Genomic DNA, 16,472 nt, shown 5'->3' with positions numbered 1-16,472 from the left:
CTCTCAGCCCTGCAATTTCCCCCTGTACCACCACATATTACATTCACTCTTTAAAAGAAAAATTGTTAACAAACCATCTCTAGAGGCAAAATAGTGTCTCAGAAAGGAACACAATTAAGGGTCTCAAAAAACAAGCAAAACCGAAGATAATTTTACACCTTAAGTCTCCCATTTATCACATATACACATACATACATCCTAAAATAAGTAAAGCTTATAAAACATGGAGGGATTAAAAAGATAATAGTAGTTTATTACACAATCACTTGGGGATGGAAGCCAGGCAATTCTGTGAGAATAATTTGTTTCTAAGTTCAACCAGTAAACTGATCCTCCCATCATCAAAAATATGACTAATGATCAAAAGGTAAAGGAAAACAAGTATTACTGAAATTAATGAGAGGATCAAGGGTGGAGAAATGGACCAGAGCTGGAAGAAGCTTGAGACAGACAAGGCTACTTGGTGATTGATAGTAGCCTTGAATGACCATGGGATTCACTGCTACGGTCAAAGCTTTTCATACAGTTTTAATATTTTAGAGTACAGAACTGCTTGATGCTAATTACCTAGTGATGTGCCAAAAAGATGTACTTATTTCACTCGAAACATAAGAAAAGCCCTCTTTCCCATATTGACATATCCACAGGAGATTTCTGCAATTCATAAAAGAAACATTAACTGATTCAGCATAAAACACTTCAAAATATCTACATGAATATATAAACGCACTTTCTGTTGCAAATTGTTCATTACTGAATCATTATCAACCCTTGTTAGACAAAATTTCTCATTTTTGCAATGTACAAAATCATTAAAGTATTTGAAAGCTCTATCACAGAAGACAGTGGTGCTTTATAATCCACTGTTTCTTCAGGCAAATGTGCTTATGGCTGAACATAATACTCAAAATAACAACATTCCCTAGATGTACAATCCCTCCCCCACTTAATGGTGTTTTTATATGTTGACAGCAACATGAAATGTTACTGCTTTCTTATTAGTTTTAGCTGTTTCTGAACATTCATCATGCGCAGCACCACTCTCAACTGTTACCTGTTGCGATGATTGGTTATCAACAGTTCCAAATGCTTCAAATACTACCATACACATCTCAGCAGAGCTTTAATAATTTAGGTTTTTCAGCCAGAAACTCCCTTAAATTAACAAACGGCCAGAAAAGTCAGTCTATCCACTGTAACTATATATTGCTATAAACCCACATGTTTGGGTGTCAGTTCAATTACTTCAGCTCATATCAAGTTGAATTGCCTGTTGCTGTATGGAACTGCATTGTGATTTAAGAGGCATTCATTTCCAAAAGCAAGCTATTGTCGTGCAGATTGTTTACAGTAAGGTACCTCATTTGATCATTTTTACTGAAAATAAAGGTAAGGAAGTGAAGTATATCAGATATTGCCAATGACCAGTGAATTTCTTTTGAACCTATCTGCTTAATCATTTCAGGGTTCTCTCTCCTTCTTTTATGTATAAGTAAACATTTTTACATTAGGTAGTTAAAACTCACAAACAAAACGTATGGTCTGGGCCAGACATGGTGGCTCATGCCTATAATTGCAACATTTTGGGAGGCTGGGGCAGAAGGATCACTTGAGGCCAGGAGTTCAAAACCAGTCTGGTCAACATAGTGAGACCTCATCTGTACAAAATTAAAAATTAAAAAATTAGCTGGTGTTGTGCTAAGGAAGGAGGACAGCTTGAGCTCAGGAGTTCAAGGCTGTAGTGAGCCATCATCATGCGACCGCACTCTAGCTTGGGTGACAAAGTGAGACTCTGTCTCAAAAATAAGAAAAGAAAATGTATGGTTTGTATATCTGCATCTGATACAAAGTAGTACCTAAACAACGTAGTTCACATGAATGCAGATTTTTTTCACTTGAATTAAGAGATCAATCTACTTACAAATATTTATTTACTTCAATACTTTTTTTAGATGTTGATTTTATACATAGGGTATGGATGACTATTGAAAGTATTCTAATAATTATCTGAAAACTAAAGAAACCAACAAGCACATGCTCGTAATTGCTCCAACTGAGAAAATGTTACCTCAAAGTGAATTACAGAAATATTGTTAGTCAACATCTGCTCAGAGCAACTGACTGACATGCATACCTCTTAGGATTCATTTAATTTCCACACTTGTCCCGTACAAAATTTTAATCGTCACCTTGGTACAAAGCTGTACTAATGATGAAATTCCACTGGGCCTAAAAGTCATCTCTATGAGTGAAGAATAAAGGTAAGAACATAAATACAAAAAGAGCAATTTCTGATTTTTCACAGTTCAGAGCTATATTCTCAATTAAGAAAGCTTAGTTTAATCCAAAATTACAAAAACACTGACTTTTACTTGCCCTACTACACTTAATATAAATTAAATCCTACTTGGGGAAAAGTTATACTCCGAAAGGAAATAATTTGGAGTGTTATATCGATTTTACTTTGATGGCAAGCTCAATTGAAAATTTAAAAAATAAATTAGAAAGTTTTCCCTAGCCAAATAATTTATTGTAAACCTAACTCTGATTTTTTATCTGGAATGATAATACATTTAATACCATGATTTTCTATGTGCATTTATTTACGCTGAAACAAATTGTGATTTTAAACACAAGTTTTATTGCTTGTGTCAGTTTTTTCACTCTTCTGTCATACTCTAATGGTTCTTCTGGCTTCAAACTGTCAACCGCCTTCGGCAAAATCCACACTAGACTACCACATTCTGTCTCCTCGACACTATACAGAATAAGGGAAACAAAGACTGTGCAAAGCAAATCATTTTAAATAAATTGCAGACCACCAGGATTTGGGATTTGGGTAATCTACTCAGATTAGTATGGCTGTGTCTTAAAAGGACGATTCTAAGATCACAATATAGGTCATGTCCTTAAGAAATAAAATAAGTAATGAAATCAATGTCAATTACACAAACTTTCCATATTTATATGATGCCAATAACTGGTAAAAATAGTTATAACTGGTAAAACAGATAAAAGTTTTTGTAATATTTTCAGCCCCAGCATAAGCAAGAAAAAAAATCATAAAACATACAGATTATTTTCAATCAGGTTTTGCAAAAGGGTAAAATATTTACACAAAAAAAAGGTATTCAAACTGAAAAAAACAAGCTTGGGTTTATAATTTTAGACTGAACAACTTTAAACTTTCATTTGAGACAGAGAAGGAGAAAGGAAAGGAGGGGTGTGTTTTGCAGAGCATGATTAACCACAAAGGTTTTGCCTAAACATAAAAATCAAGTTTAGATGGTAGTTCATACCCTTCTTGAAAGTGCAACTTCACTTCTTCAAACCAAAACTTCAAAAAAGTCCTAGTATGAAGCCAAGTGCTTAAAACAATGCTGCAATATCTAAATATACTATGTTTTAATCAAATTGTGCCAGGAGAAATATTGTCCAATGCAAGTAAAGTCTGCCTAAAATCACTGCTATGTCACATTTTTAATTACAACATAATACAACTGTTAAGAGAAATAGTAACATCACAAATGCCCCTAAAACAACACTTCTCTGCCCCAGAAAACATGTAATGCTTGAGGTCACAAAGACATTGCCAAAACTGACAATCAAAACACTGCCACTTCTTTTTTTGACACCAAAACAATAATGCTTTAAGAGTAGACCCCAAATTTTCTGGACATTTGATCCTCAAGCTGTGCTGAACAAGAAAAGCCCTAGATGCCCCTAGAAACTCAAGAACTTTCTTCTAGATACTTACCTGTCCCTCCTGGACAAAGGGATAAAAAATGTCTCTGACCAAAGAAGCTTTGAGAAGACTACTTGCAGAGAATTACCAACTTACCCATCAGATTTGAGTTCATGAAAGGTGTTGGGGACAAGCCTTCATGGGCTCCTAATCGACTGTCATTCAAGTGATCACTGTAATGAGGGCTGTCTGTAAAACCCTAGGGGGGAAAAAGATCAGAGTATTAAAGAGATTATTTGGCAGTCCCGCTAATTGAGCATAATGACACTCACCTAATTAATATACAGACTTACACATGGTCATTTCTGACCAAGTTTCTTGTTCATTATTTGAAAAGCTAACAGCAGAAGTGCTTCTTTTATTCCTTTTAAGATTTTAAGTCAAAAAACATTTTCTTTATTGATCGTAAAGAAAAGTGGGTTTCTATGAATAAACACTAACCATGAGCACGAATGTTTTCAAAGTATCATCAGCTCTTCTGATGGGATGGGGAGCTATAAGAATTCTGTAAACTATTACTAAAATTACCTCTAAGATTACTTTACATCCAAAGGGAAAGTACAATGGATTTTTTTAAATAAATTAAGAAAATATATTTCTCAGTTGTAATAAATTAGGGAAATGCTTATCTTTATCCTCCTATTCATTCCCTGCCCCCAGACCCTAAAAATAAAGGGTTAGGCAATTACAAGTTTGACTTAAAATACTAAAACTAATTCACAATCAATATGCTAGAAATGAATCCTTTCCTAAATGGCAAATATTCAACAAAAAAGGTCTGTTTATACTCATTTTAATACTACTGTAGTAGAACAATATATACTCCTACAGAAACTGAGCCATGTAAAAAGTAAAACAATTATTAAAAATAGCTGATTTAAATTCTTAAGAATGAAATTACAAACACCATTAAAAACAATAAAGCTAATGTTACTTTTCAGAGTAGCTGTTATTACATTTCTCCTTATAGTTTAAAGCATATTTTTTTTAAAGCAAAGGGGAAAAAAGATAAAGTTTACAAACAAAAACAAGTGTTACAAAATTACTATGTAATGAAACCTGTCCTGGTTCTCAAGACTTTTACGCACTCTTAAGTACAGCATTACCTCCAAAATCATATTGTTTCTAAACAAGGCTTTGAACTCTATTAATTAAAACTGCAGGTCATATATATCTCTGCCAATCTAAAACCAACATGGTAAAGACCGGAAAAACGTATACGAAGCCCAAGTAAGAGAAAAAACTACCCTGGCTCACAGAAACCAGAAACCACCCAGAATCCCCGGGGACTAAAAAAATCATCAATCACTGAACATTTATCATTCCCCAGACTGCAGGCTACCATTTAAGAGGACATTAATGTGGCTGAAACAGGCCTCACTATCTTTGCAGGCATGCTGTCAGTTCAATGAAAGGGCTAGGAATAGAGGGCTAAATAACTGTCAAATCATTACAATTGTTTATAGATGCATGTCACAACTCCTTCTGCTGTTCTAACACTAATCTTCTGGAGTGCTAACTCCCAAATAAATCTTTGTTTCATTTTTACATACTTCAGAATTACTGATAGACATGTGATAGATATTCAAGAAGAATCTGGGTGCCATTCACAACTTATGACCACAAGTGTTCTCTGGTAACTATAACCCTAAGTCCTGTCTGATACAGCCACATTTAGTAGACCCTATATACACAATAGTATGGCTCTTAGCTAACGTCACTCCACAGAGCTTACCGTTTTTTTGTTTTTGTTTTTGTTTTTGTTTTGGAGACAGGGCCCTCGCTCTGTTGCCCAGGCTGGAGTGCAGTGGCGTGATCACTGCTGACTAGCCTCAACCTCCCAGGCTCAAGTGATCCTCCCACCTCAGGCTCCCAGGAGTAGCTGGAACTACAGTAGTGCACCACCACACCCAATCAATTTTTAAAATTTTTTGAAGAGATGGGGTCTCACTATGTTGCCCAGGTTGGTCTCAAACTCGTGGGCTCAAGAGACCCTCCAGCCCTGGTCTCCCAAAGCGCTGGAATTACAGGCCTGAGCCACCATGCCTGGCCCATAGAATTTGCTTTTACTACTTAAAATGAATACTAAGGGACAAATCACTATCTCACGTACATCTGGGTGTTCTCTCTGCCACCCTTCCCACTGCCATTCTTAGGCACACAGTCAAAGGAAGGCATCAAAACCTATAAAAATACTCACTTAAATATTGTTTGTCATCCTACAGCAATACTACTGTAGAAAAATGCCAATTAAAATGTGCTTGCGGAACAGCTACATTGTTCACGCTACACATTTGAATGCTAAAGGCAAATGAAAGAGCAATTTTGTATTCTCCCAGTTCTCTTCATTCTTGAACAACAAAAAGTAAAAACACTACAGTTAAAAAAAAAAACAAACTATTTCCTAAAGCACCACTATACAAATATATCTAAGTTTGAAATGTATTTATGGTGTTGCTAAATGACTACACACAATTTATTAACTTTATAGATTAGATTACATGTAGTGTCTTTTACCCTGCTAACCTAACTTTTTTGCTGTTCCCACTGCTAATGACTGGGATTTTCACAGTACACCAGAAAATAGGAGCCTATAGACTTTTTTCCTCAAATACAAGCAAGAGTTGGATATGAATCCTCAATACCTATTTATTGAGATTATATGCATATACTATTAATCCACATATCAAGTATCAGTAAGGCATAATTTCTCCGATTTAAGGATGAAAATTAGATATTTTCCCCAACACCTTAGAGGTTCAATTTAGCAAATGCAACTTTGTTTAAAAGCCACTGTCCAAGAGACAAGAAAGGAATAATAGTTCTTCATCTACAGGTGCAAACTGATGCTGGGAGAAGGGACAAATAGAGTTGCAAAATGTTTGTCACAGTTTTACATCGCATACAACTGTACACCAAAACTTCACTTCAAGGACTGGGGGTAGCTACTGTTTGGGATTATTCCTGTCATTCCTTTCACACAGTAGTAGTAATACCCACCCATAGTATAACTTTTGGTGAAACAAGATGAATAGTTATGAAATAATTCACAAATATTTAAATACGATTATCAGAAGTCATATGTTTAAAATCAGTTGTAGAAATGTACAACTATTAGCACGTCAATGTATCATCTAGTTGACCGATACCTACAGCAGTGCTTTGTAGACTTCAATGTTCTTATCAAACGAGTAGAGATCTTGCTAAAATGCAGATTAAGATGCATAAGGTCTTGGGGGTAGGACTTAAGATTCTGAATTTCTAACAAATAGGTGATGCTGATGCTGCTGGCTTATGAACTACACTACTAGTAGCAAGAACTTACGCAACTTGGAATAAAGATCTTTTTCATAAACACAGAGTAAAAAGGTCTAGAAAGGTGACAGCCAGGCACCCCCCACTGAAACCATATTAAAACACCAGAAATTTCCAGATAAGAATAAATTAGGGAGAAATCCCACAGTTTAAAGAAAAAAAAAAAACTAAAGCAATTAGAATAGCAAAATATTTTTATGTATGTATGTAATCATCCATGTAGTTTTAAAAGTAGAAGGTAGCTTAGCTGTCAAATAGAGCCCCAATGAAAGAAACAGGTTAGTTGACTAGGAGTTTAAACTTCTTCTGAAATACCACATAGAGTTAGGCAACAAGCATGGCTGCTCATAGAGCAAAAGGGGAAAATGTCATAAACCAGAGCACTCACGGGGCTGACAGAATAGCAGAGAACAAAGCAAAATAATGTAGTAACTTCCAACAGCCTGGAGAACATAGGTTGAAGGTAAATGGCCTAAGGGAGTGGTTGCAGTGACAAGAAAAGAACAAAAACCAAGCAAACAATGGTTAAGTTGGAGCCCGAGTGGATCAACCAATGGGACCAGTAAATGAACGCTATTTCAATTTTAAAATATAAAGGAAGTAAATCAGTGACATCATTAAATATACAATGATCATGTTGCATATTTCAAATTGATAGAAAGTTACTATGCTAATAAAAGGGGTCAAACATGGCTCCCAGGACTCCTAATTAAGATCTTGAATTCTGTCAATAGCCACTAAGATAAATGAGATTTTTTAATACATGAGATGACATACATTATGAAGGACAGAGCAATACTATCAGAATTATCTATTACACCAGCCTTTTAGCCACAATATGCTATTGAACACCAAAATATTTCCAAATACACCCTAAACAATCACTGTTCCCATCTTATAAAAATGGAAAGCACTCAAGATATTAATAATTGATAAAATCAGTTGATGCATGGCAAGATTACAAAAACCATTAATTTCTATACTTAAAATCTGTCTAAAATTTAGTTGGTAAATCTTAAATAATTCCATCTATGAATGCATAATACTTCATAAAAGCTTTGATATTATAAAATGTGGTCTATAAAGTAGATTTCATACTTTTCTCTATGTTCATTTCCTGATGCAGGAACTTAGAAATGTTAACCCCTGCTACAGTATGACAACAGACCTGAAGTGATCAAAGCAGCTTCCATATTTAAACTAAACAGCACATAATCAAATATATATATATATATATATATATAATTTTTTTTTTTTTTTTGAGACAGGGTCTTGCTCTGTTGCTCAGGCTGGAGTGCAGTGGCATGATCACAGCTCAACGCAGCCTCAATCTGCTGGGTTCAAGCAATCCTCCCACTTCAGCCTCCTGAGTAACTGGGACTACAGGCACACACCACCACGTCCAGCCAATATTTTTATTTTTTGTAGAGATGGGGTCTCCTATGTTGTCCAGGCTAGTCTTGAATTCCTGGGCTCAAGTGAACCTCCCATTTTGGCCTCCCAAAATGTGGGCAATCAAATATTTTGTTGTATCCAAGGTGAGTAGGGGGGTAGGGAGAGGGAGAGGGAGAGAGAGGGAGACAGAGGGAGACAGAGGGAGACAGAGGGAGACAGAGGGAGAGAGAGGGAGACAGAGGGGAAGAGACAGAGGGAGAGAACACACCTAGTATTATTTATGTAATAGTACTCTTATCTGGTTTCTCACCTCAAAAATACAAGAATTTTTTCTTTTGGTTAATTTTTAAAACGGCTCATTTAAAAAATTTATCTCATCCAATTTATAGAGTATCATCACCAGAGGATCTTTCCCAGTTCAGAATACACTTACGGTTTTACAAACCTATGTTGTTATTTCTTTGTATGAAAATCAGTTTAAAAAAAAAGAAACCACTGTTTTTAAAATTCTGTTAAAAATTTTTTCAATTCTTTTCAATGGCCTTTTTTTTTTTTTTTTTTTTTTTTAAAGGGAGGGAAAGAGGCTCTTTGAATAAAGATTACTTTCTCAGGAAAGCTTTCCCTGGACCCTAACAAGACCAAATTGCGTGAGATTATTCTGTGCTCCCACAGCAGTGAGCACTCCATCATTGCACGGCTCCTACTTATTAAAACTGCCTATTTAATTATCCATTTAAATTAAATTTATAATTTAAATTTGTGTTATAATTGCACAGCACAGTGTAGTGGATAAACGTGAAATTTTTGGAGCCAGACTGGCAGGTAATTCCATCTTTGGTACATACAAGCTATGTGGCATGGGGCATATTAAACTTTCTTATCTCAGTTTCCTTATCTGTAAAATGTAGATGATGGTAATAATAATGCGTTCACTTCACAGGTTGTTACAAAAGGATTAAATAAGTAAATATATGTAGCACTTGGAAAAGTTCCTGGCACATAGTAAGCACATAATAAACACTAGCCATTATTATTATTAATTATTATTATTATTATTATTATCCAAGTTAGACATTATGTCTTACAAATTCTGAGAGCACAGGGACCCTATTTTTTTTCTTTTTCCCCCAACAATGACATCCTCAGAATGATGCCTGTCACATACATAGCAGGTGCCGAACAAATGACAAAGGGAGGGGAGGAGGTTTTAGCTGCTAAATCTTTAAAATGCTGCTGAGTTTTAGATATTATAAATGTCCAATCAGTTTCTCCATAGACCTCAGGGTAACTATCAGAAAGAAAGGTGGTAAGAAACTAGCTTATCTAACCAGATTGAACAAGTATCCACGGGTTTCTGGTATTCAAAGAGCTACAAGATTTCCCACCAATTACCGAAATCTTATACCCTCTAAGTGGGCAAAAGCCAGAAGAATCGGCCAAAACCCATAAGCCATCAGAAAGTTCTGGATGAGGCATGGATATAAATAAGTGTTTATGCTTCAAAGTGAAATATTAATAAAATGGAAAGTTAAAAAAGTAAGAATAAATGCAGTTTCAAAGAGAGAAAAGTGTTCTTACTGTATTTCTTCACTTACCCCATCATAAATTGCCAAAATTAATGTCTAGATAAATAATGCTATACTTTCTAAAACAAATCCTTGAATGTGACTGTCTCTCTCAGTTAAACACAACTATGAAAAAGTCAAGTGGGTTGACTTGATCACAACAGTCTGTTATCTGAGAGCGGGAATTATATCTCTAGTTACCACTCACTAATCTCTCACAAGGGACAAGCACACTAACGGGCATGTAGTAGGTGACTAATCTGTTAATGTAATGAATGACTGAAAAATAAACACTACCCCAGTTAATGAATCAGGTCTACATCGGAAACAGCTACTTAATAGTATTTTAAGATTCTGATATCCTTTAACAGGTCAATACTAACATATAAAAAAATTTCTTAACAGGGAGATGGATTCTGTCATCCAGGTCCATACATTTCTACAGGGCAAGAACTTTTTATTCCTCTTCATAATCCAAAAAGAGACTAGCATAGAATTTTGTGTGTAATGAAGTGCTTAAGTTTTTGTTGAGAGGATGAATAATCTCTTCAGGTAACATTTTATTCATGAATGCTAAGTAGTTTTATAGAATTACTCTAATCCAAGAAGGAAGAGCGAGTCTTGAACTGGCCTAGGAGGAAGAGGAGAATCAAAAACTTTTAGAAATAGAATATTCAGAAAATATGCTGGATACATGAGATGCTGCTTAGCACAAAGGCAAGTATTTTTATAAAATTACCTGTCCTTAAAAACTGTACTATATAGTGTGACATATCTAAACATTTTTTAGGAAACAGTTTATTCTAAATTAATGTACTAACTTTATACCTGTAAAAGGTTTATTGAAAGATTACATTCATATTAATGTACAATTTCATAATATATATTTAATATACATTTATAATATACAATTAATATACAATTTTCTCCCTTTGTCTTCTATATATTCTTTATTTTATTTCCAAGAAGTATTCTTCTGTGAAATACTAGATAGTATCTTTTAAAAGCTAGTCTTTTGCAGATAGTTTGAGAAGCACTAATCTACATCCTCAGTACTAAAAATGTGGTCCTTAAAACTGACTTATTGGGCGGATCACGAGGTCAGGAGATCGAGACCATCCTGGCTAACACGGTGAAACCCCGTCTCTACTAAAAATACAAAAAATTAGCCGGGCGTGATGGCGGGCGCCTGTAGTCCCAGCTACTCGGGAGGCTGAGGCAGGAGAATGGCGTGAACCCGGGAGGCGGAGCTTGCAGTGAGCCGAGATCGCGCCACTGCACTCCAGCCTGGGCGACAGAGCGAGACTCCGTCTCAAAAAAAAAAAAAAAAAAAAAAAAAAAAACTGACTTATTGGCAAATTCTGGGAGTTTGTTGAAATGCAGAAGCTCTGGCAGAGTTTTAGGCCTAGTGAATCCAGAATCTGCATCTTAACAAGATTTAAAGGAGATTTATAAACAAAATGAAGTTTGGCAAGAACTGGTTTATATTATCCTGTAAGTCACAGGACCCGGTAGGTTGTAAAACAGTATTAGCCCTATTATTTCTTTTTGTAGTACCACTAGCACTCACTAGCACTACATCAAATCCTAAAGAGCTCACATTGTAAAACAATAATTCCACTGTCGTGTTCATAAATCTGCCTATCACATACTATATACAACCAGTAAAATTAACAGTTAAAATGTTACTGTCCCCCTCCCAAGAAAATCTCACATTTTACATAATTTAAAGCTTTTATCTTCTACTACTATAAATCAACAGTATTATCACTGAGCATATAACTGCTCATATATATTTTTATTTCCTGATATTTGTAAAATCAGTTAAAATAAATCAAACATAAGGTACAATATAGTTTTATTAAAACCCATGCTTAAGAAGCAACAACTAATTGCAAGAAAAGAGAACATCAGCCAATGAGCAAAACCATGTTCTTATATTCAGAGGATAACATATTTTAAAGTAACTTTAAAATACCAGTCCCATATATTAAATGTTTATTTTATAACAACAGGCCGGAAAAATAGGAGGAAAAAAGAATATACAATAATGCTTAACTTCTATAAAATTTATAGAGCTGGGTGCAGTCGCTCACACCTGTAATCCCAATACTTTGGGAAGCCGAGGTGGGAGGATCACTTCAGCCCAGGTGTTCAAGACCAGGGCAACATAGCGAGACTCTGGTGCTACAAAATACAAGAAAATCAGCCAGATATGGTGGAATACACCTATAGTCCCAGCTACTTGGAAGGCTGTGATAGAAGAATCCCTTGAGCCCAGGAGTTGGGGGCTGCAGTGAGCCAGTATCACGCCACTGCATTCCAGCCGGGGAAGCAGAGCCAGAGCTCATCTCAAAAAATTTTTAAAAATTAAAAACAAATAAATAAACTTTATAGAAAGAAGACTAGAAAATTAATTATAAAAAGTGTTAATATTTTTTTCATTTGCCTATATTTTCCAAAAATTCCTAAAACAGTCGTTTATTTTTCTAAAAGATACATTATTTCTCAGATTTTCCTTTAACATGATTAAAATAACATATACCCATTGTAGAAACGAGAGAATGTACAAAAATCGCATCAAGTAAGCAGGAAAAAAATCTCTTTTTATCTCCACTGAAATGCAAACGTCAACAAGACACATTTTCTTTCAATTTTTAAAAGTTTCTAAACTACTCCAGACATATTAAAATGTACATAATAAAAAGTCATGTGCCCACAACTCAACAAATAGAACATTACCAGTATAGTTTAAACCCCTATGTAATTATAATTCCCATTAGAAGCAAACACTATCCTAAATTTGTTTTTTATCATTTTCACACATTACTGAATACTTTCATTATATATTATTATCTAAATGATATATAGCATCACTTTTTATGTTTCTAAATAGTATCTCTTTTTCTTTATTCAGTTAACATTCAATATATAAGACTGATGTATGCTGACAATGTGTAGCACTGGTATATACATGTCACTCCTATAGAATACTCTATTTATAAACATACCACAATTTATCCAATTCCCTATTGACATTCAGCTTGCCTCCAATTTCTCCCTATTACAAATAAGGTTGTTATAAACATTTTAGGAATATGTCTCCTTGTAAGAATTTATATGAAATTTTCTCTTGGGGTCAATTATCTAAATGTGAAATTACTGGTTTGCAAGGTATGCTTGTGTTCAAATTTACTAGATATTGCCAAACTGTTCTCTAGAATAGAAATATATTATCATTTAGGGGGAAAGTCTCATATCTCTTGCTGCATCATGAAAGCTCCAAACTTATGAAAGGTGGCTTCCAAAATCCCCTTGTAAGTTGTATGTAATTTGTGACACACTTCCCAAATGATAAAAAGCAAAGCAATCATGATTACATTTCCTTATCAGTTCACTTAACCGTTAGTGTAGCTATATTCTTATCTGAAATAGTTTGGCCTGGGTCCAAAGGCAGTCCTTCGCCATAAAAAATGTTCAAGACACATTTGTTAAATGAGTTAATCTTTGCTAGCCTCTTCGGTTCATCTTAAGTTTCTATAAATAAAGTTGCATACATTACTCCAGGCACCAATAGATTAAAATCTGCAAGATATACCATATATTTTTAGTTTGTCACTGGTATCCTATCTTGATAGCCAGTGTTGTGTGGACTGTTAAGAGTCATGGCAACAAGAATGGCTGCTGCTGACTTTTAGAATCTGACCCATGGCCGTAATAATACACAGTTCATGATTAAAATAGTACTGCATATCTTGGTAGGAACCACTAAGACAGTACTTTTGAATTCTGTTACTAGTCAGGGCAGTTGACCATGAGCCACTTATTTACACTCCCTCTTCCTGCCCCATGACTAAAGCCAATCATCTTTAAGGGTAAGTTCCAATTAAAAGTATAATAGTGAAACAATGTTTATTTAATAACTGGCTCACATATGTGCTAAATCCCTGGCCTAGATTCATTTCCTTGAAGGTGAAAGTAGATAAGCCACAGCTGATAGATCAGTGGTTCCTTCCAGGAATATATTACCGAAACTTCACTCATCCTCCCTAATTTGAGGTTTTGTGTAACAGTACTAACCATAATAGCATGGGCCGGGTGCAGTGGCTTTTGCCTATAATCTCAGCACTTTGGGAGGCTGAGGCTGGTGGATCACTTGAGGTCAGGAGTTCGAGACCAGCCTGGCCAACATGGTGAAACCCTGTCTCTACTAAAAATACAAAAAACAAAAACAACAAACAAACAAACAAACAAAAAACATTAGCCGGGTGTAGTGGCATGCGCCTGTAGTCCCAGCTACTTGGGAGGCTGAGGTAGGAGAATTGCTTGAACCCAGGAGGCGGAGGCTGTAGTGATCTGAGATCACGCCACTGCACTCCAACATGGGTAACAGAGTGAGGCTCCATCTGAACAGTAATAACTATTACTATAATAAAAATAATAATAGCATGAGCATACATTTGGCGATACCATTTGCCAGAACTTGGGCTAAAGGCTTTACTCATTTAATCTTTACAACACTATGAACTAGTTACTATTATTCCCATTCCACAGATGAGGCAAGAGGCACAGAAAATTTACACAGATCACCCAAAGTCTAACAGTAAATAGTAGGATGGGGATTTGAATCCAGGCTGTTTTTCCAGAGCCCACCATGCAATGCTGCCTTTCTAGTAATAACTGCTCCCCGATAGAACTATTGTGAATTGAATGGCTCAATGACAGGCTGAAGCCATACAAAATGAAGAATAAATCTGTTCAAACAGTAATTCATAAGAATAAAGGAATGAAAGTAGGAAAATGCAACAACAAAACAAAACAAAACAAAATTTAACTACCCAGTTTGGCAAATGGTGCTCACAACAGTGGAGACAGTCATAAGAGCTTTAGTAAACTGTTTGGACTGGGGGACTCTCATGAAGCCACAAACAAAATGGGAAATGGAAAAACCTCCGCTGCTAAGTGAACATCTACTGCAGACATTTTTATCTACCGCAGAACTTTTCTCTTGCCCAAGGTGGGAATAGGTACAGTAGTCTTCTGGGATGCTAACATAATTCCCATGGAAAATGCATACAGAGGCCTCAAAATACCTAGAGGCAAATTTCTACAGCGTCAGAGCCAGTAGTTGAGTACCCTTATGTTAAAGTTTATGATAATGATTTGGCAATTATAGTTAAGAATTAATATTCATTATAATTAATTGGGAAAGGCTATGTAACTCCATTCTAATAAAAGGCATCCGAATGGCCTAGCTGTAATGCACTGACAACTGCGGAAAAGGAAATTATTCACAGAAATATCAAAATCTTTTGGGTCAGGGCCCTAAATCCAACATCAATTGAATGCTCAGCAAGAGAAACAGCATGATAGGGGGCACTAGTCTTCCTTAGGGACTCTGTGATTCGTTCTGCAGTACTGAAGCTTCCCAGAAATAGCAACTGAATGCAAAACGGCTTGTTAAGAGACAGACCTATTATCCCCTTCCTCAATTCCTAGATCTCTGAAGTCAACAGTGATTATCTGGCTAAAGGACACAGGTGCCATGTGAATAATCCAACAAAGAACCGGCAATGAAGGAAGTCTTCATTTCTACTTAACATCAAAGGCAGACAGTACCCCTGCTTTCTGATGTACAGTATACAGTTTGTCTTGCAGAGTGCTCAGCAGCTGAAATGCTGGAACTCCCTTTGAAAAACAGAAAGGTTTCACTATCAAGTTATGAGAGGTAGGTGTAACTGTGAGTACATTAGATATATAAAACCTAACTTTTAGAGATAACCTTTAAATGATAAATTAGCTTCTTAAAACTAAAATATAATCCTGTCAGTAGAGACTTTTATTTTCAATGAGCAGCTTAGTGAAGTAACTAATCAGGTTTTTCTTGGAAGTGGAATACTTCCTCATTTTGAACTTCTGTAATTTTTCAATTTGAAAGAGCATCTAAATTATTTTTCAAGAAAGCTGCTGTTTTAATTTGAGAAAGCATTTTTAGAATGATGTTTAAGTCTCCTTAAATATCCCAAAATCACAGATTTAGAATCTGTGAGTCTTCCTATTAATATGTTAATACTTTATAGATTTATTTAAAGAAAATACCTCTTCAGGTTAGTCCTTATTGCTACAAAGAACAAAGGAATTAAATTCTAAATACACTACCCTCCCATTTCCATAGCACTTTTGTAACTAAAGACCATTTTACTTATTTCTGCATGGTTGTCAGTCTCCTTTCACTGAAAAAACCAGTAAGTAAAGGCATTTCCTTCTCTAACCACGTTAGAGAACAAGGCTGAGGAACAACCGCCAGGGGCTACTCATTCACCAGTTTGAGAAACATCTACTAGAATTGAATAAAATCACACAGCGGAGGGATTTTGTGGTTATTTGTGTGTCCAGATATACTGACTCATATCTTACGTCAATTGATCTAATCAAACTATGTGAATTTATAA

The 16,472-nt window shown here is 35.4% G+C and overlaps 1 protein-coding gene across 8 annotated transcripts in view; it reads right to left on the bottom strand.

Moving 5' to 3' along the window:
* Positions 1–16,472, bottom strand: part of TCF12 (transcription factor 12) — a 371,464-nt gene that overhangs the window by 194,434 nt on the left and 160,558 nt on the right. For all 8 annotated transcript variants that reach the window (XM_003827877.8, XM_008953204.7, XM_003827878.7 and 5 more), the window contains one exon: positions 3,842–3,944. In XM_003827877.8, coding sequence (XP_003827925.1) covers positions 3,842–3,944 — 103 coding nt within the window. The remainder of the gene's footprint in view (positions 1–3,841; positions 3,945–16,472) is intronic.

The sequence above is a fragment of the Pan paniscus genome, chromosome 16 (assembly GCF_029289425.2).
Source record: "Pan paniscus chromosome 16, NHGRI_mPanPan1-v2.0_pri, whole genome shotgun sequence".
Taxonomy (NCBI): domain Eukaryota; kingdom Metazoa; phylum Chordata; class Mammalia; order Primates; family Hominidae; genus Pan; species Pan paniscus.
The sequence above is the reverse complement of the archived record's forward strand: the minus strand, read 5'-3'. Positions and strand labels throughout refer to the sequence as shown.